The sequence below is a fragment of the Malaclemys terrapin genome, chromosome 2, assembly GCF_027887155.1.
Source record: "Malaclemys terrapin pileata isolate rMalTer1 chromosome 2, rMalTer1.hap1, whole genome shotgun sequence".
Lineage (NCBI taxonomy): Eukaryota > Metazoa > Chordata > Testudines > Emydidae > Malaclemys > Malaclemys terrapin.
The window spans coordinates 83,816,184-83,840,647 of record NC_071506.1 but is presented as its reverse complement, the minus strand read 5'-3'; the positions used below and the strand labels follow the sequence as shown (position 1 = coordinate 83,840,647).

The 24,464-nt window shown below is 38.8% G+C and overlaps 1 protein-coding gene across 2 annotated transcripts in view; it reads right to left on the bottom strand.

Annotated features, from left to right (window-relative positions):
• Positions 1–24,464, bottom strand: part of SMCHD1 (structural maintenance of chromosomes flexible hinge domain containing 1) — a 163,769-nt gene that overhangs the window by 16,476 nt on the left and 122,829 nt on the right. For both annotated transcript variants that reach the window (XM_054018979.1, XM_054018978.1), the window contains exons 33-43: positions 23,396–23,511; positions 21,232–21,293; positions 16,407–16,494; positions 15,794–15,925; positions 9,761–9,913; positions 6,652–6,778; positions 6,347–6,466; positions 4,971–5,056; positions 3,799–3,921; positions 3,359–3,549; positions 2,402–2,511 (exon numbers count right to left, since the gene is read on the bottom strand). In XM_054018979.1, coding sequence (XP_053874954.1) covers positions 2,402–2,511; positions 3,359–3,549; positions 3,799–3,921; positions 4,971–5,056; positions 6,347–6,466; positions 6,652–6,778; positions 9,761–9,913; positions 15,794–15,925; positions 16,407–16,494; positions 21,232–21,293; positions 23,396–23,511 — 1,308 coding nt within the window. The remainder of the gene's footprint in view (positions 1–2,401; positions 2,512–3,358; positions 3,550–3,798; positions 3,922–4,970; positions 5,057–6,346; positions 6,467–6,651; positions 6,779–9,760; positions 9,914–15,793; positions 15,926–16,406; positions 16,495–21,231; positions 21,294–23,395; positions 23,512–24,464) is intronic.

Below are 24,464 nucleotides of genomic sequence, written 5' to 3'. Positions count from 1 at the left end.
ACAATCCTGGTACTGATAGGCACTTGGTACCCATTAAAAGGGGAGATACTGGCTCATCAGAGACATGCAGATCTTTGGAATACCTAAAGTCCTGTGGTACCAGGTGGGAGAATGAAGATAGAAGAGAAACCTACTTTGATGAGTCCTTTGTAGAAGTGTGAGTACCAATGATTCTGGATACCTCAAAGAGTGTGACGCCTGAGGTAATTTAACCTTCCGTGGTACTGAGGTGGTCATGTGGCTAGGCACAAAAGGTTGCATAGGAAGGTCCATTGGTACTGCTAGTAGCAGGTCTGTTTCTCCCTGCTGCTTCAATCATGCTTAGGTGGTACAAAAGACTGTTTAGGCATCAAAGTATGTTTGGAACCGTAATTCTTAGATGAACTCAGTGTCTTGGAGATCTATCAGTACTGAAGGTGTCTGAAGTCTCAATAGTACCCAACAAGTGATGGAGGATTCAGAAACAGCTAGTTTCAGTGGAGACAGAGATATTTTTGAAATAGACTGTCTATAAGGAGAACTGGAACTCCTTTTCTTAGAGGCCTCCCCAGTACCTTTTGATGATTTCTCCTTCAAAGGTCTGGGTGAATGTGGTGCCGATACAGACGGGGCAATAAGCTCACCTGGTGGCTGATGCACACAATGGGCCCCCTGACCTGAATCAGAGGCATGATGAAGAGAGCGCTCCATCTTGAAAAGTTTGAGTCTGTCAACGTTACACTTTTGAGGGATGACCATGTCCCCCATAGACTAATATAACAGGAATGTGTGTCACTGAGCGGGATAGTGTTTGGGCAAGTGAGACAGTGCTTGAATCCTGGTGATCCCAGCATACCCATGTAAAGGAGGGAAAGGGTCTCGCTCCCTCCCCCACAGAGGGCGGAGGTAGTAAGGGGAAAAATGAGGGAATAAAATAAAGACCCTCCAAATGAAAGACATAAACTAAACAAAACACTAATAAGGGCTCAACTAAACTAGAAGGCAAGCTTAACAAATAGCCAAGTGGGAAGGCTAAACACTCTGGCCCAGGTGGTTGAAAAGGAACTGAGGACAATTGGCCCATACAGCCCTATACAACCTCTGTGTAGGCATGAGGATGCTTAGGGAGCATGCATGGGCTGAACAGGCATTGCTATTGAAAGTCTCCAATGGAAAAAAAAAATGCCACACCTGAAGTGGAGCATCCATAAGGATGCTACTCAAAGATTACTTAGCTGGAAGTATACTTCCCCCACAATATTATCTCCTGAAATCTTCAGAAGAGAAGTAAAGTTACTGCACTTGTGTTAATTTAAGCAGACCAACTGATTACAACTGTTGTGAAGACTCATATAAAGAACTCTTATTCCAGGAGCGCTCTCTCTATTCCTTCCATAATGTTGTCCTTGATTGGTTAATCCTCTCAATAGCAAGAAACATACATTACCACAGAATTCAAAGATCCACGGATTTTTTTCCCAAGTCCATTCCCTTGACAGGAAAGGACTATGTCCTACAAGGGATTTTCTAAGTATCCAACTTTGTTCAGTCATCCGTTATATGTTTCAAGCATTGTGGTTTCTACTACTTCCCTTGGAAGACTGTTGGAAAATATTTATTGTAATATTGCAACACCAGAAAATTATTGCCAACCCCTAAGCAATAGTCTATCATCTGAACGTTCATAAAAAGTAGAATCCGAGTGAAATGAAGGCAGATGCATAACTTTGGGAAAAGATTTGGAGGAAAATTGATTTTTGATGAATATTGGAAAGGAATGCTTGAACACTGGTAACGTGATAAAAAATATTAGATTATATTTAGTTTTGGAGTAGATCTTTAAAAGTTTAAGAAAGCCAGGGTTTGAAATAGTATATTGCTAGAAAAGGTATGATGAGAAAGTTAATATATTTAAAATATTGTGAAATTGTTGAAGGATAAAATCTTTTTGGATGCAGGTACTGAACACACACATATGATTATACATAATCCAGCTAGGATATAACTTGGTCTGAGGTGATATGATACCCTACATAGTTTTGAAAATACAAGAAGCAGCAAATAGTGTAACAGTACTTTGGAAAATATTTTTAAAACTGTATTAAGATTGACTCCAATTATTTTGAAACAAACTGGAGGTTATGAGATAATGCTGAAGTTTTTGTTTTAAAATTAAATATATGGAAGAAAAAGTAGGAGAATGACGATCAAGAATGAAGACCGGTGATAGTGATCGTTAAAATCTTCTTGTCATTTGCAAATTAACATTACTGTCATTCTCTCTAACACAAATTATGTGATCGCTTTGGCAAAAGGCAAATTTGTAAAGATTTTAACGGCCATCACTCACTACATGATTTGGTATGGTTTCTGTGTCTACTACGTTTAGAAATTAAGATAATACTTCTTTAGTGACATTTACCTATCTGACAATGCTCTACATTCTCTGGAAATGTTAACAAATCTCTGGCAAATACAGGGTTTCCAATGGGTCTGAAGTGATTTCTTCCATTTCGTAAGTGAGGTAAAGTCCTGGTTTTTAAAAAAAAAAGACAAATTACATTTTATTTTATTCTACCATTGTTTTTGACAAACTAATCAGAAACATGGAACTATACTTGATCTACATATTAACACTTCAATGCCAGGACTTGGAAGTTCCCAACCTTAATACATATCACCTGAGGAAACCCAAATTCCTAGTGATATATAATTGAACTGATCTGACTTAAAGAGTTACTTTTGAATGTAACAGTCCTATGTGGGCCAGATTTGATATACTGTTTTACAAACAGCTGAAAAACCATGTTTTTTGTTTTATCTCCCACCCATCCAAGATACTTAAGTACAATTGTGTTTAAAAAGCAAATGCATATAATGTTATCTATTTAAATTGATTAGTTTAGTTTCCTTTTGGGACACAGCTGAAACCTGAAATTCTACATTGCATCTTCTCCTTCCAGGAAAAGAATCAGTATAGTAATTTGAATGACTATAGATGATTTCTGGGAACATGCTCATGATTTGAACGGAAAAAGTTAGGGTTTCAAAGTACTAAGTGATAAGTCCAAATACCTAATTCTATGTACCATAACATTATCCAATAATATTTTGTTAATTGTAAAGGAGTTATATACGGTCTTCTGTACTACAAGAGTAAAGCTTCTTATAGAATATAGAAAATAACAATACAAAGTTAAATTTACAAAACTGGGATATTACTTAAGATTTTAAGCTACATTCCTGCTAGTTAACATGATTGTGAAGACATTTTCTAATTAGAATTCTTTGCTAATATAAAGGTTAAACAGAATTAGAAAAAAAATGTAGTGAAGGAAAAGTTTTCCAGGAAAACAGAAGTACATTTTTTTTCCTTTACCTGTTCCAATCCGGGAGAGTCTTCTTGTAAACAGAATCAAGAGGCAAGACTTGCTGTCTACCCTGGGTTTCATCAAAGATACGACGAGCAGCAGCAGTAGTTAGGGTGACTACACAGTCCATATCACTAGCCATATGCCAAGAGATGACCTTCGCTGCTTTGTCATCCTCAATCTGTGCTAAATGTGCAATCTGTACAAAAGTAGTAAAGAATACTTGTTGGAAACAAGATCACTTACGTTTTTCCTGCTAACCACAATCCCTCTTCAATTGAAGGCTCATTACAATAACTGGGCAATTTTGATGGGATGCTGTTGGCAACCCCTTTCTGGAGGCTGCTTTTCCAGAGGTTACTTAGAAACTTGTTTAGGAGCTTACTGACTGAACAGTTTGAAGTTCTTCATCATGGAATTGTTGTGAAAAGGACTAAAAAAAACTCACCTTCCCTAAAATATCCTGATTGTCTCTGGGATAGTTTGAAAGGGTACATGCTCTTCTTGGAGATTTCTTTACTCCTTCCTGCTCCAACATCTTTTGTTTTATGAAAGAATCAACATATTGCAACTGTAAATTAAAATTGAAAGTTAACAATTGTACATCATCTCATCTTGTAGAGAAAGATTTTATCTAGCTGTAAATCAGGTTTTTGCTGTGAAGCATACAACAATCTGGACCAGACTTAGTATGGCTCTATTCTAGTTGATGTCAGAGGAAAACAAAAGGTGGCATCACAACTATGGTCCTTTTGCTGAAAGAATTCAGGTACCTATTTCATTTTCCATCTGTCAGACTGGTTAATTGCTTCATGAGGAAATGAAGGTGCCTGCCTTAAGCCAAGACAGAAGAGGAACTGAAGAAAGTGCAAGAGCCAGAGCGAAGGATTGTAGCTGGGCGGTGAGAACAACATTTTGGAAGGCTGCAATTAGGCTCTCTGCCTAAAGGTTAAGCTAACAGAGGGAAACCAACTGGCCAGAATGTTGAATGCATAGAAAAACAATTGATTTTATTGGTTCGTGATAAATAATATATATTATTTATAACCTTCATTTCTATATTCAATTATTTCAATAATGAACTCAAAACTTTACCAATGCAAGATGTCTCAATAGATTCTTTAAAGAGTAACTGATCTTTCAGGGAAATTGATAATGGGAGATATTGTACTTAACCTCTAAATTACTAATTTTAATTCAGCATTGGTCAGTTGTGTGTGAAATGTATAATCATCTGTATAATATTATAAATAGCAATCCTCAAAACTGGCACTTCTACTGGTACTCTTTGCCAAGAAGCAAGGACTACATATGGACAGATACAGCTAACTACTCACCTTCAGAAATAGTCCCTTCAAATAAGTTTTAAGGCATATTGACAGAACAGTAAATGAAAGCTTGCTTTACACATAAGGAATTAAGCACAGTTTTTGGCACTACTTTATATAAGTGACCCATTAAGTTTACACCTTAGAGTTTTGGTAGATAAGTATGTATGGATTACACATTTTATTTGATTCTTTGATATAACACAAGCTGAGAGTTGGCTTTACTTGTACAGTGTTAAATATGTTGCTTCTTGTGAAATAAACAATTTAAAAGGAAATTAAAAAGCCATACTATGCTTGTCTGTGGAATATCAATTTGATGCTTTTTCAGTTCATTCTTCAGGTGAGACTGTCTTGTTTCAGCTTCCTGGACCTGATCTGAAACAATTTAATAATCAACACTTAGCGTGGTAGGTAATGTTGGAATGGAAAATTTATTACCCAATGAGTTCTCTTCTAGGAGTATTCCTTCCCCTTGTCAGAGATATTTCCATTATTATTGCTTTCCAGTGTATACTGGACGCACCTCAGATTTGATCACAAAAGAGTCCTGGGGCTGGCCAGACTGCAAACAATTTCTCTTCAAATAAGTGCTTCCCAATTATATTGAAACGGCTTTGAAAACAAAGAAGTAAACCCAACAATTTTGTTGTCTTATTCTCCATTCAATCTAACAAATCAAAACAAAATGTTTTTAAAAACAGTGCATAGTGCACAGCTTGTGTCCAGATCTCCTATCTTAGACAGAAATGTCTGAAATCTGAGAATGCTCCTAAAAGTTCCTCTACCACAAGTATCAGAACCCAGCTTTGCATCAAGAGCCCATATTAGAACTACACCTATGGAATTTAACCCTGATCTTAGGACTGCAACGAGCAAACGTTTCTTATAATTTATCAATATTCTTCATTTATCTTATATTAGCAATTAATAATGAGAGAAAGTTCAAAATATGTGGCATATAAAACAAATGAAACATTTGGGTCAATAAGAAGGCTGATCCAAACAAAGTAAGTTTAAGAATAACCAAATGTACAAGTATACTTTTGTTACTTTTATTTATCTCACTCTTTCATGTAAGCCTTCCCTACATATCTAACTGATGGGCTTCTTCCTTAACCTCTTTTTATAAACAATTATGACTGCTGTGTGTCCCTACAAACATATACAACCAACATACTTTTGGGTGTTACGGTCTCTAGGGTGAGGGGAGAAAAATTACATTATGAAACTTTAGGTATCCACTTTTGAAAGTGTTGGCTTTAAGTTAGGTCCCTAAATTTATATTTAGGGGACTAAAAGGCAGTCTTGATTTCCAGCAAGCTGAGCACCCACAGCTCTCATTGAAAAAATGAAAGTGCTCAGAAGCTGTGAGGATTATGTTAGAAAACTTTGGCCTAAGGATTTTGCCTCACGTCAAGATAACTGCTAGACTTTTTATACGTACACCTACTCAAATAACCAGATGCTTTTCTCCCAATGCAACAAACACTACTTTTTTCCAAAATAAACTGTAAAATTTGTTTCCTCATTTTTCAGTTTTGATATTTACAATCTCTTTAATATCAAAATCATAATAGGAAAAAACTAGTTTCCTTCCTGAGAAAATATAGTTAAAACATTTTTTTTTTTAATTTTAAAGGTATATGTGTAAATGACATGACTTACATTTCATTTCAGTAATAAGCTGCTCAGTGGTATCAAACATATTTCTGTATACAGCTATTGACTTAGATAGTTCGTCTCTCTCTCTTGTAAGCGTTGCCATCCGCTGCTGTTTCTTAAAATCTAAATTTTTTAAACACGTCAACATTCTGTTAACAATACTAACAGAAGTACATATTAAAATGTCACACAGCTTGATGAGAGAAAAGATGTCCAAAACCAAAATGGATTTTTTTTGGGGTGAAATAAAAGTCAAACTTTAGGAATGAGAGAACGAGAAATATTTTGAAGCTACTTTTGAAACTCACCATTGTAAAACATAAATGATAGACGGTATGGTTCCAGAGGTTTTGCCAAAGCTGGTAAGTCTGCCTCAAATTCAAGAATATATTCCGTGCTATCTCTTCCAGGGCTGTTTTCTGCCAGCACTAGATTCTGTAGAAACAAATATACACACATCATATAACATGCACAAATATATCACAACAAATAAAATTTGACTTATGAATTTTTCCTAGTCAAATATCACATCGCTGACTAAGTACTATTTATAAAATATGGATAAAGTTTTAAATACTGACTTCGAAATTTATCAATAACTATCTTTTATCCTTAATTAACAATATTTATAATTTCTTTTCTTAATAAAAATTTGAAGATTAAACACTCTATACCTTAAGTTTAAGGACTAAAATATCAGCTTTACTTTGTGAAAGAACTGTAGTTTTAACTATACGTTTTATCAGTAAGATCAAACATTTAGAAAAAATATACCTTATACTCTCTCCCATAAGTAAAATTTTCCTGGAAGTATTAGAGTGCATTTGTATCATGTGAACACAATGCAAACACAATGGGAAACTAGGCCAAATATATAAACCCAGGTAAGAAAAGCACCTAACTCCCAATGCTGAGCTAAAGTTGCTGCTGTTACTATGGAAATAGACAGTAGGTCCCAAGTGAATGAACAAAGTTATGACAGATAGAGAAGTCATTTTATTATTAAAGGGCACTTTCTCTAAGATGAAAATTAACCTGCTTCCAAACACTATATTTGAGACCTATTTCTCAATAATTTCTTATTAAAACCCCCATCTTTCCCTACAGTTTAATATAGCAAATACCACAACCATCAAGAATGATATAAATGTAAAATTAGTATGGGTAAACTTAAATAAAGGCACATACATATCATCTTTCCCAAGCTTTATACAAGTGATGATCACAATAAATCTAATGTTGAACTCCATTGTTAATGCTGAGAGATTTTTATGTAACCAGACAAGAGATCCACTTTTTAAAGGTCACCAATACAAGAAGAAATAAAACAATACAACCTTTAGAGAAATTCAATGACTTTCAAAAAGATATTGCAACTACATATTTGGTCAACAACTACTAAGAAACGAAAATTCTAGTAAGTCATAATTTAAGTTCTGTTACAGATATTATAGAACCAAATTATTTCCCCATTCCCCTCATTTCTCCATGTTCACAAAACTCAAAATACCGGTGAAAACCTATGTGGTTATCAGTTTCATGATGCTAACTGGTACTTACCCATACTTCTAGTCAAGATGGAATGCTGCCAAAATTTAAGAATATCCCTGAATTTCTGATGCAAAATTATAGTCGAATAAAAAGTTAAAAGCTGTTTCACAACTAACAAAGACCTCAATCCTGCAAACACTTAATGCACATGAATAGACCAATTGAGTTCAACAGGTCTATTCATGTACATTAAGTTATATGAAACCAAAAGGCTCTCAGCTACTATAAATGGGAACACCGGTGGTTATTAAGGCTATGTCTACATTGCCAAGGTATGATTGTAGCATGGATAGGCATACCTGTGTTAGCTTTAATGGGTAACAAAAATAGGACAGATGTGGCGGCATGGACTTCAACATAGGCTAGCAATCAGAGTACCAGCCCTCAAAGGTGTGTCTACACTGCATTTTGGACCATGCCTGCCAGCTCAGGTAGACAGACCTGTTAGCACACTAAAAACTGTAGTGTGGATGCTGCGGCACTTGCAGCAGCTTGGGCTAGCCACCCGAGCTTGGTCCCAGGAGTCAGATGGGTTAGCCTGAGTTGCCGCCAGTTCCACAACATCCACACTGTTACACAGACTTGTGCTAGCTTGGCTAAAAGTATCTGGGCTGGCAGGTAAGCTCCCAGCTGCAGTGTAGACGTGCCCTCGAGGGCTGGTATTCTGATTGCTAGCCTGTGCTGAAGCCCAATACAACAAACACTACTTTTTTGTAGTGTACACCATCCTGCTATTATTACCTGTGATAGCTATAATAAAGCTAACACAGGGTATGCCAGACCATGCTACAATCACATCTTCACCTGGCAATGCAGATATATCTTTAAACAACTCGACCTGCTACTGGAAGGAGAAGGAATACAAGAGTCACTGAAGATGGTCACTACCGAAGTACTCCCTCATCCCCTCAAGGGAGAGAGGGGGACAACAGGAGTTCCTGTCCAAAGCAGTAGGATCTTACCATGCCAGAATGAAAGAACAAGCAGGACAGCTGAAAACCAGGGAAAGATAACAGGGAAAGAAAGAAGGTTCATAGCATAAGCAGAGGGAGACTGTAACATTGTCAGCTGCTGTTGAGGCAGGAAGAACGGAGTTTGGCTGCCAAACTGGCTCTTTGAGAGCAAGTGCTAGTGGTTGGAGAGAGACATTTTTTTATTTCTGCTTCCAGAAGCTAGTGTGAAGCACTATCCAGCATTTTCCTCAAGACTGGCACTCCATGAAATTAAATAATTTCCCCCCTCCCCACTGAAAAGTTTATTTAAAACTGTTCAATAGAAAAGAAAAACTATTATAAGACTAAGAGGATAATATACTTCTTGTGATGTCACTCACATTCCATTTCCATGTTTCAAGAAGATCTTAATATGTTTAGCTTATCAAAAAGAAGTCAGAGAGGTGAATCAATTAGAGTGTATAAGTAATCTTCATGAGGGGAAAATGCCAGGTACAAAAGAGCTCTTATCTAGTGGAGAAAGGCGTAACGAGAACTAACGGCTAGAAACTGAAACCAAATTCAAATCAGAAATAAAGCACAAATTTTGAATAATGAGGATAACTGACCATTGGAACAAACTACCAAGGCAAGTGGTGGATTCTTGATGTCTCCAAATCAAGAATGGATACTTTATTAGACAACCTGCTTTAGTCAAAGCAACTTATGGGCTCAATACACAGATAACAGTGATATTTGATGGTCTCTGATATACAGGAAGTCAGATTAGATAGTTTCATGGTCCCTTTTAAGCCTTAAAATCTATGAATTTATGAAAAAAATCAAGGAATTCCATTAAAAAAAAATTAAAATTACTGAAATGTTACATACAAATAAAAATACATTTTTCATTGTGATTAAAACAAACACTTACAACAATTTCAGCAGATCCTCTGTTAAATGGAAACTCAATTGTTTTAACTTTCCCCTGAAAGACTGGGATCTCTGTATCTTCTTCATTGGAACTCTTAATTGCAGCTACTATCTTGCCAACCAAATCATTTCCTGTACGGTTGTTGTATTCATCCTTAATAAAAAAGAACAAACAAAAATGAGTTTGTGTAGGCCATGAATAAGAATTGCACTGAATATTTAGGGCAGCAAACTCCCCCCCCCCCCCAAAACTCTTTGCTAGCATGACCCCATTTTAATGAATTATTTCCTCCTGAGACCCCAGACAGCATCTGAAGATGCCATTTTGTAGAGCACAATGACATCCTTCATACAGCTTGACCTCACGAGCAAGCATGAGTGAGATCACGCTGCACGGAACAAAGTGGTATCCTTCATGCACTAGGGACTGCCACGACTCCATCTGCTGATGGCGGAATCCAGTTTTGGAACTCTTGATTTAGGGTAAATGTTGTTATAGGAGTCACCAGGTGGTGCGGTTACAGAACCTTTCAAACTCTTTCTTAGCATGTGAGGAAAGGTTAAGGCTTGGGAAGATAGAGTGTGGTGGTAGTTTTTGTTATGTAAAGTTCTAGGTAAAAGCAGTGGTTCTTGGAAAGTAGAGCTGCAGCTCACAGGAGCACTAGCCAAAAGTTTCTATTCAGGCTTGACAGGATTTTTCACCCCTGGTTCTGAAGACGCCTTCATTGATCACTCCAATAGAAAGAGCTTTCTGGGTCCACTTGGAGAGGGATCAACAGAGCATTTGTCAGGAATGTATCCCTCACCAAGGAAAAACAGGCACCTCAATGCCCATTGAGTGAAACAGCAGCATCACAAAAGGGGCAAGTTTTAAATCCCAGGGAATTGTTTCAGCCATATTGGCGAAGGTTCCGGAATTGGGAGTATTCCCTAATGCATTATAAAGGTTTTTGGTTTTTTTGGCTAAGGCGTGTAAACAAACTAGTAAATATACTATCTACACTTACTAGCTAACAAGAGATTGCATGGTGTGCAGAGTAAACAGACACTGTAGAGGTTCTGTCTTGTTGCAATGGCAGTAAGAAGGAACTGAGGGATGGTTGTTCTTCTCAGCCCTTTATGTCTTTGGGTTGGAGCCATGAGCATATCTAGGGTGCAGAGGCAGCACCAGCAGATACTACTAGCTTAAAAGAATCTGATCTCACATTCATGCTATACATGTGCACCAGAAGTGAAATATGTGGATAATCACTTGAAATAGTAGTAATGGTACTCAAATTTGTTTTGTAGAAGTTATCTACTGTCCAGAGCTTAAAGCATCTGGCCACTGAACTGGTTGACACTGGTCTCACAACAAGGATCATGGAATCCCTGGAACATTTCATCACTAACGATATAGTTAGGAATATCTTCTTTAGTACGGGTTGAATTTGCCATGGATGTGCGGATTGAATATTTTTAGGACATTACATCAGTTACTGGCACTCTAGCAAAGCATTTGGTTGACAGCAGGGCTCTGAAAAGGCTTTGAAGTCCCTTCTAAGGGTGGCTTCTAATTTCCTGTCTACAGGGTCTCTGGAAAAGACATCCCTCTTAACAGGAATTATCCATTATCCTCTGGTAAGGATGTCACCACTGAATCAACTCTGGAGATCACGAAGACAAATTTCTTCCATTCTGGGGCCTGCATAATCTCAAGATTTGCTAACTAAGTCACTTTCTATTTTCAGGAGTTCCCCACTCCTCCCTAATGACTTCTGAAGGTTTTAGTTTTGGATGGGAGATATTTATTATTGACTTTAGACTGTGCATATGCTTTCTCTGGCAGGCTGTATAAGGTGGGTGCACAAATGGTTGAAAGACCATACTCAGAGTAGTGTGAGGACATATCTAGTGGGATGCTACATCTGATACTATTCAATATTTTCATTAATGACTTGGATAATGGAGTGGAGAGCACGGTTACAAAATTTGCAGATGACAACAAGGCAGAAGGGATTGCAAGCACTTTGGATGATAGCATTAGAATTCAAAATGACCTGAACATATTGGAAAATTGGTCTGAACTCAACAAGATGAAACTCAATAAAGACAAGTGCAAAGCACCACAGTTAGGCAGAGAAAAATTAAATGCACAAATACAAAATGGAGAATAATTGGCTAGGTGGTAGTGCTGCAGAAGAGGATCTGAGGGTTATAATGAACCACAAGTTAAAAATACAAGTCAACAATGCTAATATCATTTTGGAGTGTATTAACGGGAATGTCATATGTAAGATATGGGAGGTAATCATCTTGCTCTGCTCAGCACTGGTGATGCCTCAGTAGGAGTACCAGGGCCAGTTCTGGGCCCCACATTTTGGACAAATTGGAGAGAACTCAGAAGAGAGCAACAAAAAGATTAAGTTTAGTGTGAAGGGTGCTGGGCAGGAGCTCCTGAGCCAGCCCTCTGTCACGCCAGTTCCAATTAAGGGAGGCAAACTGGAGCGGGCTAGAGAAACCAGCACCTGACTGGCAAATGGGAAATAGCTGACAGCCTAATTAGCCCGGGGCTACAAACAGGCCAAGGAAGGAAGCCAGGGGAAGCCAGAGAGTGGAAGGAGAGGGGTAACTCTTCCCTCCTGGGTACAGAGGCTGAGAAGTCCTTAAGGCTGAAATCCCCAAGCTGTATATGGTGAGGTGGTGGGATTACATGCTGTAAATAAACTGGACCGGTGATTGCTGAGCCCCAGGGTCTCTGAGAGACTCATAGGAACAGAGAAGAGGCAGGAGCAAATGGGGCCCTGCTACATCTCAGTGCTTTGAGCATTGGCCTGCTAAACCCAGGGTCGTGAGTTCAATCCTTGAGGGGGCCAGTTAGGGATCTGGGGCAAAAATCTGTCTGGGGATTGGTCCTGCTTTGAGCAGGGGGTTGGACTAGATGACCTCCTGAGGTCCCTTCCAACCCTGATATTCTAGGATCATTTAAACATCTAGAAAACCTGACTTATGAGGAAAGGTTAAAAAAAAAAAAAAAAAACTTGGCATTTTTAGTCTTGAGAAAAGAATACTGAGAGGGAACCTGAAAAGAATCTTCTAATTTATGAAAGGCCTGTTATAAAGAGAACAGTGATCAAATGTTTTTCATGTCCACTGAAGGTAGGACAAAAAGTAATGGGCTTAATCTGCAGCACAGGAGATTTAGGTTAGCTCAGGGGTAGGCAACCTTTCAGAAGTGGTGTGCCGAGTCTTCATTTATTCACTTTAATTTAAGGTTTCGCGTGCCGGTAATACATTTTAACGTTTTTTAGAAGGTCTCGCTCTATAAGTCTATATTATATAACTAAACTATTGTTGTATGTAAAGTAAACAAGGTTTTCAAAATGTTTAAGAAGCTTCATTTAAAATTAAATTAAAATGCTGATCTTATGCCGCCAGCCTGCTCAGCCCGCTTCCAGCCTGGGGTTCTGTTCAAACCACTGAGATGTAGCAGCGGGCTGAGCAGGGCCTGTGGCCGGAACCCGGCTGGCAAGGGGCCGGCAGACAGGACCCCAGACCTGGGGGGAGGTTCAGGGGTCAGGGCAGAGGACAGTGGGGATGTGTGGGGGTGCAGGGCAGAAGGCTGGGGGTGTGTGGGGGTGCAGGGCAGAAAGCTGGGGGTGTGGGGGGGTGCAGGGCAGAAAGCTGGGGTGCTTGGCTTGTGGGGGTGCTCCCAGCCCCCTGCCCTGAGTGGCTCATAGCAGGGGGCTGGAAGGGATATGCCCTGTTCCACCCCCTTCCCCAAGGCAGGGGGCTGGAATAGATGACCTATTAAGGTCCCTTCCAGCCCTACTTTCTAATAGTCTATCTTAACACAGTAGCCACCACTCTCAGAGTTTCATGGAAGTCTGAGTAAAGAACATCTGATTTTTCAGCTCAGTGTTGTAGTTCTTTTTGGATTTATGATTATCTTGATTCAGAGCTCAGAATTCCCCCTTTCTGAAAGAGGAACTAGACCGTATTGAAGGAGATGAAAATCTGTGGTGATTTCTGGCTTTTTTTCCTGATTTTATTTTTCAGTCTTCTTGGTTCTCTTGTCCGTGTGGGGGAATGGAAGAGAGAGAGAAGAAGAAGATGACGACAGAGGGCGGTGACTGGTAATTTCCAGGATTGACTTTTCTCATCTGTTATTCCCTTTTGGATTTTTCCTGCAAGGGAGGAGGAGGATGATACACTCATCACAATGTGACTTAATTGAAGAGGAAATGAAAGGGAACGTCTTTAAAAGACCTCTTTAGATTTTTCTTCAGAAGGAGTCAGAGTTGCCAAGTAACACGATTAACCCTCTTAAGAAGCTGGGATAGGACTCATGTTCTTTTTCCTTTATAGTTAGACTTCATCTGTAGGTTCAGGGAGATTTCTAGACCTCCATCCTGTGAGTCCATGACTGGCAAGGACAGTCTGGTTTTTTCAGAGTTCCAAGAAGGACTGATCCATCCTTTTTAAGATGTCTCTAAGTGTGTCTTAGCTGATGCCAGGAATGTTAACAAGATGTTCAGGCTCAAATCTTTCCCCCAGAAGAACAAGGAGCAATCATGGAAGAGCTCACCTTCTGTGGCTCTTGTAATAATCTGGTGTTCTTTTGTCCTTTGAGGGGAAGGTGGTTTTCTTTTCTTTTTTGGGGGGAGAGGGAGAAAGAGGGGTTTGAGGACACCATCTAGAGCAGGTGGCTACTTTCAGAGTTACACTCTATACCAGAGTAACTTGTAGGACTAACAGTTTAACGTGTGAGTTTCTCATCATCTTGAATATAAAGGGATAAAAGTAGAGGACTTATGTTGGGATGGTGCCAAACCGGTGTGGCCATACTGAATGAATGGTGTGAGCATAACTTGACATGACTTAAACATGGCTGAAGAGCTGCAGAGGATCCTGGGAGCAGGGTTCCCTTTAAGCAGAAGCAGATTTGATAAAGGATTTGGCAAAGTCTGTGTGCAATCAATATTGAACCTATTGGTCTGCAAATATGGGCCCATGCAAAAGTAACTATCCCATGTATAAAGTTCCAGCTTGGAGCACAGGTCGACCTGGTTATTGTAACCTTACAGCGAGTCAGAGTGAATGATTGATGAGTGAGTAAAGTGGGGTGAGCTTCGTTCGGTACAACCCCCTTGCTCCTTCTAAAATACTAAGAAGATAAAATTAATAACCACATCCACACTGGGCATGCTTTTAAGACATGTGACTCCTTTGAGGAAAAGAGTATAAGAATCAAGCAAAGTAAATTACTGTGACTGGGATTCCTTAATTGATGCTTGAAGAAGCAATGCTGTTAGGCAGAGTAGCCAAAACTCTGCTCCGTGGGCTCGAGTAGGACTGTGAACTAGAGGAGTCTCAAGGGAATCCGAGACAGACCAGAGGGCTGAGAAGAACAGACTTGGAGGGAAAAAGCCATCTATAAAACTGTTAACCACCTTCTCTGTTTGCCAAGCAGGAACTGCATGAGGCTAGCACAAGGCCTGTTTGTGTATGTTTGTAAAAGAGAGACTCGTTAAGAGGAATGTATAGGTCTTAATGTCTAACATAGGAGTTATGTGCTTGATATAACCCTTTACCACTTGTGTAATTCCTTCTCAATAAACTGCTGTGTATTGAAGATAATTGCTGTGGACATTTTTCACTGGTCTGACAGTAATCCGCTCCACTGGAAGCTAGTAAAGATGCATTTCAGGGGAAGTAGCGCCCCCTGTTGTCAACAACCTACAAATTCAAGTCCACAGAAATAGTAAAGGAAATAACAGCATGTAATGTAATTTCTATGTTCATACTTTTTTTGGGGGGGGGGAAACAAACCAACCCCATTTTTTTTATTTTCTAATGTAGACAGCAAGTTTTTTTTTAAAATGTTTTTTTAAACAGTTCTGAGTTTTGAACAGCGGCATCCAATCATACTGCTCTACTTATCCAACATTTTACAATTAAAGATGATGATAATTTTTATGAGCAAAATACATCACATTTTTAATTAACCTTTATTTATTGCTCCAACTACTGCTTTGCAGCAAAGTAACATTACCTTTATATGGAGGCATAAATCCTTTATCAGAGTTCGACTGGCAACTGTTCGAACATTAGAAACTACAGGAGTAGCTGGTAGAGATTCTGGTAGTAACTGCACTGGATCATTAGCTACCACTTCAATTATAATCTTAAAAAAGTAAGAGGAACACAGTTAACTGAAATTTCATCTACAATATGTAGGCTGCCCAACAATACTGAAACAAATACAATGTATAAGCTAAAATATGTTCTTAAAACGTAATCAACAACTCAAAGGGCCATAACGAGTTTTACTAGTTTACAAATTACGCAGTTTATAAAAATGTTATATTTTAACAGAAACAGTGAGGCGGCATTTATGAAGGAACAACAGAACAAAATGAAAAAAGTCTGTTCAGCAGATGTCTGCCTACTTAAAAGGCCAATAAAAACATGATTAGATAATCAACTGTTCAAGGTCTGATATTACCAAAAATAAAGTTATGGATTTTGTAAATTAGCCAATTGTAATAGTAATTCAAATGTTTTTATTAAAATCAGTCATCTTTCATTTACTGTAAAGAATTTTACATACTTTCTTTCCTACTATATATACACCTAACTATATATAATTCATCACAGAAGCAAACCTGTTCACTGCTGAGTATATTTGTCTTATCAATCGCAAAAGCAAACTGGATGCTGTAAGTTCCCACTCTCTCTGGAACCATTTTATCCCTAAGTTAATTAAAAAAAATAGTGATCTTAATGTTGACATTACAAATAAGGTCAGCAAATCAAATCTTTATCTATTCCTGTTAACCACTTACTACAAAGTGATGGGGTACTTTACTTTCCATAAGATTCTGTCCATTCTTTACCCAACTTTATGAACAACACCTGTGATAACCTGTCTGAGGAAGACTCTCTGTGGAGTTTATGAAATTCTCTTCTTTTATACAAGATGGAATGATGAATGCTAAAAGGTACTTCTCCCCCCCCCCCCCACCCGACCCCACATGCATAACAACACTGAATTTCCTGGGTTTTGTCAGCTTGCGTCACAACTATAATTTTATTCACATCATTTTAAACTACTTCATGGAAAGTTATCAGTTATATTTAATAATGGAATGGATGAACATTTTTTAAACTGGTTTGGACTACTTTATTTACTTTCATTTGGCTTAATTTCCTCTTTTTCTTCTGCCATTTTATAAGTAAAAAGCCCTGCTTCATATATCAGCAGGGGGTTGCTTCATAGATCAGCAGGGGGTTGCTTCATAGATCAGCAGGGGGTGGGGCTAGTAGCAACTCCAACTCAGAAGACTGCACACGCTTGAGCCAGAAATATGTCTTGTGTGTCTTGAAATGATTAGCATATTTCAGGAGCTATCGCACTGTAAACAAACAACAATAGGCTGCTGCTACTTAAAATGGCAACAGCAGTAGCAAGAAGATCAAGGAAGAGGGAATGGCAGTGGTCTGCCACAATCACAAGGGTCTGCCTGGGGTGGCACAAGAATGTGCCACTCTTTACTCACTGCTGAGCCTTGCAGCTCAATCTAGCCCACAGAGATATGATCAAGAGACAAAGGGAGAGGCTAAATCTTACTCCTGCACACCAGTGTCACAATATGGCTCTCTGGGATTAGCCTCTCCACTAGTTTACAGAATTGGTCTGTCTCCTCTCTGCAGTGAATCTGTGGGTAATCCAAACTATTTAGCAATCTGTCAGCCTGATCATAACTCCTTCCTGTACTATTTAGATGAACTGTCTCAAAAGCATTGGAATAATATATAAGGAAACTTATGTGTACAAAAAACCCTAACTTTCATCGAACACCTAATACGATTCTTTCAACTTCAATAGAAATCCAAATTCAATTATTAAATTTACAATTTATAAAAGTGGATGGTTTGGACTTGTGTAGAACTTAATCACAGAAAGAAGATAAACAGGAAATAAAAATTTCCATTCTGCCTCATATCACTAGTCTGCAGTATGCGAAGAATGAGAAATATCAGAATCAAAATTGAGGGAAAGTTAGAACAGGTATTTGGCCTAACAGGGGTACCACTTACAGCACATGGAAGATTGTCTAGTTTGTTGCACCTCAAGAACATGGACTATAATGACACATTGCTACTAACAAATCCGATCAGGAGATGCAAGCAGTCTCTACTCATGATTTGGACACTGGTACAATGATCTATGATGCCCTCTTGAATTGACTGATTTGAAGCCTTGTATGCTTCCACTATGCAATGTTTTAGCTATCTTGCTAATGATTATTTGGATGCTGTCTCCTCTTCATTTCACAGGAAAATAAATAAGATTTCCTGGAATACTTAATTTCAAGTAGATTCTTAGTGATCTGCACGTCTAGAACGTGCCACAATGTTTTTATTGTACCTTGGGGATGGACAAAAGGATGGTAGGATTATTTCTTGAGATGTGTAGAAAAACAACATTTATTTTGTTGAGAGAAGTCAGGAGCACTATGAAGAATGGAGAAAGAAAATATTTGAGTGCAACATGGACGCACTGAGAGACATCTCCAGAACCTTTGTCCAATACTGACTCTTTCATGAGCAATTAAAATGAGTGAGACACTCTTTTGCCTTCCCCAGATGAACTTGCACGGAAGCACAGTCTGTGTCAATGTGGGGTTTGGTAGGATGGAAAAGAATGAGGAAGAAGAGGGCTGCCTAGTTCTCCCTCTGAAGCCTCTGCTCCTGGGGGCAAATTCTCTTGAGTTTACAGTAACTCCTCACTTAAACTCATCCTGGTGAACGTTGTTACGTCGCTGATCTATTAGAGAACATGCTTGTTTAAAGTTGCACAATGCTCCCTTACAACGTTGTTTGGCAGCCGCCTGCTTTGTCCACTGGTTGCAGAAAGAGCAGCCTGTTGGAGCTAGCTGGTGGGGGCTTGGAACCAGGGTGGACCGGCAGCCCCCCTATCAGCTTCCCTAAGTTCCCTGTGTGGCATCCACCCAGCAGGCTATCAATTGCAGAGCAGCTCAGCTGTCCCTCCCCCGACTGCCGTGTGCTGCTCCTGTCCTCTGCCTTGGAGCTCCTCCCGGGAGCCTCCTGCTTGCTGTGTGGGGAGGAGGGGGGGCAGAGAGAGAGAAGAGGGGTGCTAATGTCAGGGTGTTCCCCTCCACTCACTCCTGTACCCCCATCTCCAGTTCCTTATCTCCACTGGGAGGGAGGGGGACGTGGCGCACACTACAGGGGTCAGGACTGAGGGAGCTTGCTGGCAGCAGCTGCTGTCTCAATTTGCTAATTTACTTAAAAAGGCAATGTACTTAGAGCGGGGTCAGCATACTTAAAGGGGCAATGTGCGTCTCTCTCACACAGGGTGTGTGTCTCTGTCTCTCTCTGCCATGCTGTCTCCCCTTCCTCCATAGCCTTGTAGAGTGTGAGGCTACATTAACAACGTGGGTTCAGCCGAGTGTTAGTTCATCATTTAGCAGTAAGGCATTCCCTGGGAAATATCCCAACCTCTGACTTCGCCACCTCAACCAAGCTTCACAATCATCATTGCTGTGTACAGTATTAAATTGTTTGTTTACAACTTATACTGTGTGTATATATGTGTGTGTGTGTGTGTGCGCGCATATATATATATATATATATATATATATATATATATATATATATATATATATATATATAAGATAAAATATAGTCTTTTGTCTGGAGAAAAAAATTTCCCTGGAACCTAACTCCCCCTATTTACATTAATTCTTATGGGGAAATTGGATTTGCTTAACGTCGTTTTGCTTAAAGTAGCATTTTTCAGGAACATAACTACAACGTTAAGCGAGGAGTTACTGTATTTGGTTTTGGTAGGAAGAAAAGAACTGCTTGGATCTGTAATCTGCCGTATAGTCTAATTCTGATACTTAGTAGTGTTTAGAAGCAAGATTTTAGGGTTTGGGTTTTGTTTTGTTTTGTTGTCAGCTACTACTTAGTATACCAAATTTAGATACAGAGTGTCAGAATTGTTATTGACACCTTAGTGTCTGTTTCTGCCCTAAACCTCAGTTACTATAGAAGAATCTAAGGCCACAGAGGTACATTTTCTTTATCAAAAGACAAAAAAATTATTCTAGTTAAAAAGATCAGTTTTTTTCAGATCACCACATTTGGCCATTCTGGCTCTTGCAAAGTATATCTGTATGGCTGTTGAAGAAGCTTTGAAATCCTTGTAAGAGATACCCTCCATCATTTTATCTATGGTATCTTTGGGAAAAGAAGAGTCTTTCCACAAAGGAGTAACCATGTCTTCTGTTAGTGAGGCTACTGCTTCATCAATCTTGGGTATCTGAGTTAGGGAGACTTTTAGTTCCTGGTAGTTGTAAAACTTCATCATAAACCCTCTTTGTTTTATCTGCAAGTTCTCATTCAGATCTTATGATAATCTCAAAGGAGAAGGACTTTGCCTTAGTGTTAGGTCCTTTTTCCTCCATGTTACCAGGCTTCATATCAAGAATATCAAAGAACCTCTCTTGAGAATCTGATTCTGGCTTGTCATGGTCAGACACAGTTTGCTTTCTTCAAGGGCAGAGCTGCTGGGAATGGGAGAGGTTGAATAACCATTTTTGGACTTACAACTTTTAGGCTTCTTAGCTTTTTGTTCTTTTCATTTCTTTGTGAACAACCACCACCGGAGTGATCATGCACACTTCGGAGGTGCTTCTGTTAACTGCATTTAGGTGGAAAGACGCTTGTGTGGAAAGGTCATCCAAGTAGGGGCACTATGAAGGATCCCGTTAGTTGTGGGAAGAGCCCACTACAGGATCCTGGCACTCTGACAAGATTCCTATTTGCTTCCCCAGACTTCTTTGCACCTATTTAAGTTACTTTTGGAGCACTCCTGAGGTACCTGCTTTTTGCATGACACTTGCCCACTTGATAAAATCTGCTCCAGAAAAAGGGAGCACTTTCTGCTGCTGTCTGTTCCTGCCATTATAGGTAGGACATCTGTGAGACAAAGAAAAAATGTGGGCGAGCTGACAGGTTGCTAACTGTGGTTCTACTGCAGAGAAAGGAGATAACCCAGTACTGTGAACTAATGGGTAACTTATGAGGCAGAAAATAGAGCATCTCTGCCACTGATTGGTGACAGAGAAGAAGGCATAAGTTAAATTATCCTTTTCCTTCACCCCAGATAAATGGCAAATTACAGACAGGGAATGTGGCCTCAAAATGAGGGATGCATTACCCCACAACCATCTCTAAATATGTTGACAAAGTATATGTAACATGTTCACATTGATCTCAAAAGAACAGGGTTTATTTTTTGTGAAGGACTCCATTCCATATGCATTATATCATACCAATACATTAGAATATACACCAGTTTCTCTTCAATGATGTTGAAATTAAAGCATTTCTCCAACAGCTATATTGTTAATGCGTACTCTATTACGAACTTTAATTATAAAATGAGTTTGCTCAAACCTGAAGTAAAAGAAGCCCTCATCCTTGCCATCCTTGACTTTACTACAGCCAAGAGTTGTAACCTGAAAAGAACAGGTTTTAAAAAGGTAAATGTAACACAAAATTTTTTAAAGCACTTCATATGTAACATGCTATCAAGTCTTACTAAACATTAGGAATGTAAAAGTTTAACCGGTTAACTGATAAGTTTGATGCTCATCGGTTACAGTTCTGCTGTCTCCCCAAGCACCCGAGGTCCCAGCTGCTGGCCCGCAGGGCTGGCATGGGGATACCAGTGGCGGCGGAGATCCCTGGGCACAGGGCCGGCAGCAGAGATCCCCCCTAGTTCTCCGGTAAAACGTTTAACCAATAGAATTTCAATCAGTTACATGGGTAGGGTTTTTACATGCTATTTACATCCCTACTAAACATCAGTTAAAAATTGTATGTTTGTTATAAAATTTAAAAGCTGTTTCCATTAAACAAGTTTTTTAAATTAAGAAAACTGAACATAGCAGTTTTCTGAAAGAACTTGTAATTTAGACACTATTTTGGTATTCTCAGTTCCGGCATAATAGAGATGAGTGAACTAATCGATATGTGAATGCAGCACTGTTCCTTAGTATGCTAAGGAAAATTACCAAAGAGTTGTGGAAATATCCCTTCTGTTCAGCCTTCAGAAGAAAAATGTTTTGTACAAAGAACCACAGCCTATCTTCACTTCCAAGCACAAGAACAGCTAACGTTGCAATCAACCAAACAGAAGCTTAAAGCATATGATGAAAAAAACTGCAATAAAATTTCTCTTACTGTAAATTGCTTCGGATTGATGGAGGAGCTCTGCTTACTGGCACATGCACAGAGCAGCTTGATGCCCCCCCAGCTCTTCCTTCCCCAGCTGGAAAGATTCTTGCTGAGGGGTGGTAGTCTAGTGGCATGGGTTGAGAGGCACCTTCAAAGTTTTGTGAATAATACTGGAAAAGCTTAGGGTACAATTCTTGCCCCAGTGAAGGCAAGGAAAGCTTTTCATTGACCAAAGTGGGGGCAGGATTTCATGTCTAATACACATACATGAATTGTATAAAAAAATCCCATATAAACAGGATGGAAGGAGGAAATTCTGGATTGGTGGATGCCCTCTTAAGAGATGACCAATTTATAGACTTGTCCCACTCTCCAGAACATCTATGCTAATCCAGACAACTCTGATGTGTCATTTGTAGATAACACACTAAAACGGAATCGCAGATAAAAGCTGCAAACAAGTGTTATCTCTAGTAATGGTGTAGATACGTGCTTTCCAAGTTTCAGTGCAACATGTCCTGCTTCTCTTTGCCCATAAGGTCAACAAAGATCTGATGGAGTGTGAACCTGTAATGCCAAAAGGCAAAATGTCTGTTTGGAGATTATTTTTATAGTTATTTTAACTCAGTGACAAATATAGGCTTTGGAAATTAAATCTTCAAACAAAGAGCATCAGATTGGCAAAAGGTAATACTTCACAACTCTTCTGACATCCTTATGGAGTGCAAAGAGACTCCTTTGGTTTTTAAGGTTTGGAGAATGGTGGTGGCTTTTTACAGCAATATATTCATACTTCTTGTCTTAAGTACAGTAGAACCTGAAGTAAAACTTCAGTTATGTACACACTTACTTCAAAACAATAGCTTTCCTTACTATTTAGAAAATTAATAGCAGAATTCTGTAATGATACTCTCATATTACTATATTTCATTATTTTAAAAATACATATCGTAGTACACATACTATTGCATTATCATATATTAAACAATTGTCAAAATACATGAAAGGTACATTGTAATGCATTACATTTCTAGTATGCTCCTTTACTTTTCTTGGTAATTCACAAACTTCACTGCTGTAATTTGTAACAGGTCTCCCCCGAGTGTAAATTAGTGAGCTTCTGCTGAATAGCAACAACATTCCCAATGTTGAAGTATTGCACTTTTACCAGACAGACAGCTTAGTTTGTTTAAAGTAATAGGGACAGCAGCTGGCGTGGACATAATTTTACTGAATGTACAAGAAATGTAACACTTAATAGCTGCAATCCAGAAAAAGACATTTCTCTAAACAAAGCACACAGAATTCCCTTCTGTAGAAAATGTTGTTTGTGTCATATTCACAGGACCAACATGTGTTATAACATTTTCCAATTACTCACATTAGCTGGTACTCTGTTTCCACTGCTCTGTCCTTCCCACATTTTCATAGAAACACGTCCTGGATTAATATTTTTAATAATGTTGCTATCTTCAGAAATTACACTAACCATAAAATCTGCATAAATAAATAAAAACGTTATTTTTCAAGACTCAGTTTTACATTCAGAAACTCACGTCTAACCTCTTCAAGAATAATACATGTAAAAAATTACTGTCCTCCTTCATCACTCTCCCCCCCCCCCCCAATTTTTCCTAGTCAGACCACAAAATTGAGAAAGAAAGAGTGTTAGGCAATGTTTAAATTGTGGCAGTGCAAACTAATTGTCCTTTAAAACAGAACATTGGAGAGAAAAAGTTTCATTTTAGATAAACACAAAATGCTGTATTAGCATAATATATTTGTTAGGAGGCATCCAAGAATATTTCACAATTAATCTAAACACATATTTAAGAGCACTTTATGCTATGCTACACAAACATGAGATACAAAATAATAAGGGCTAAATATTATCCCATTGACCCAATTATATCAGGGTACAAAATATATCGGAAGGACAGAACAGGTCATGCTGGTGGGGGAATGTCACTATACGTGAAAGAAAGCGTAGAATCAAATGAAGTAGAAATCGTAAATGAATCAAACTGTATCATAGAATCTCTATGGATATAAATTCCATGCTCTAATAATTAGAATATAGCGGTAGAGATATATTACTAACCACCTGACCAGGATGGTGATAGTGACTGCGAAATGCTCAGGGAGATTAGAGAGGCTATTAAAATAAAAAAACTCAATAATAATAATGGGGGATTTCAATTATCCCCATACTGACTGGGTACATGTCACCTCAGAGCAGGATGCAGAGATTCTTGACACCTTAAATGACTGCTTCTTGGAGCAGCTGGTCCTGGAATCCACCAGAGGAGAAGCAATTCTTGATTTAGTCCTAAGTGGATCACAGGATCAGGTCCAAGAGGTGAATATAGCTGGACCGCTTGGTAATAGTGACCATCATATAATTAAATTTAACATCCCTGTGGCGGGGAATACTCCACAGCGGCCCAACA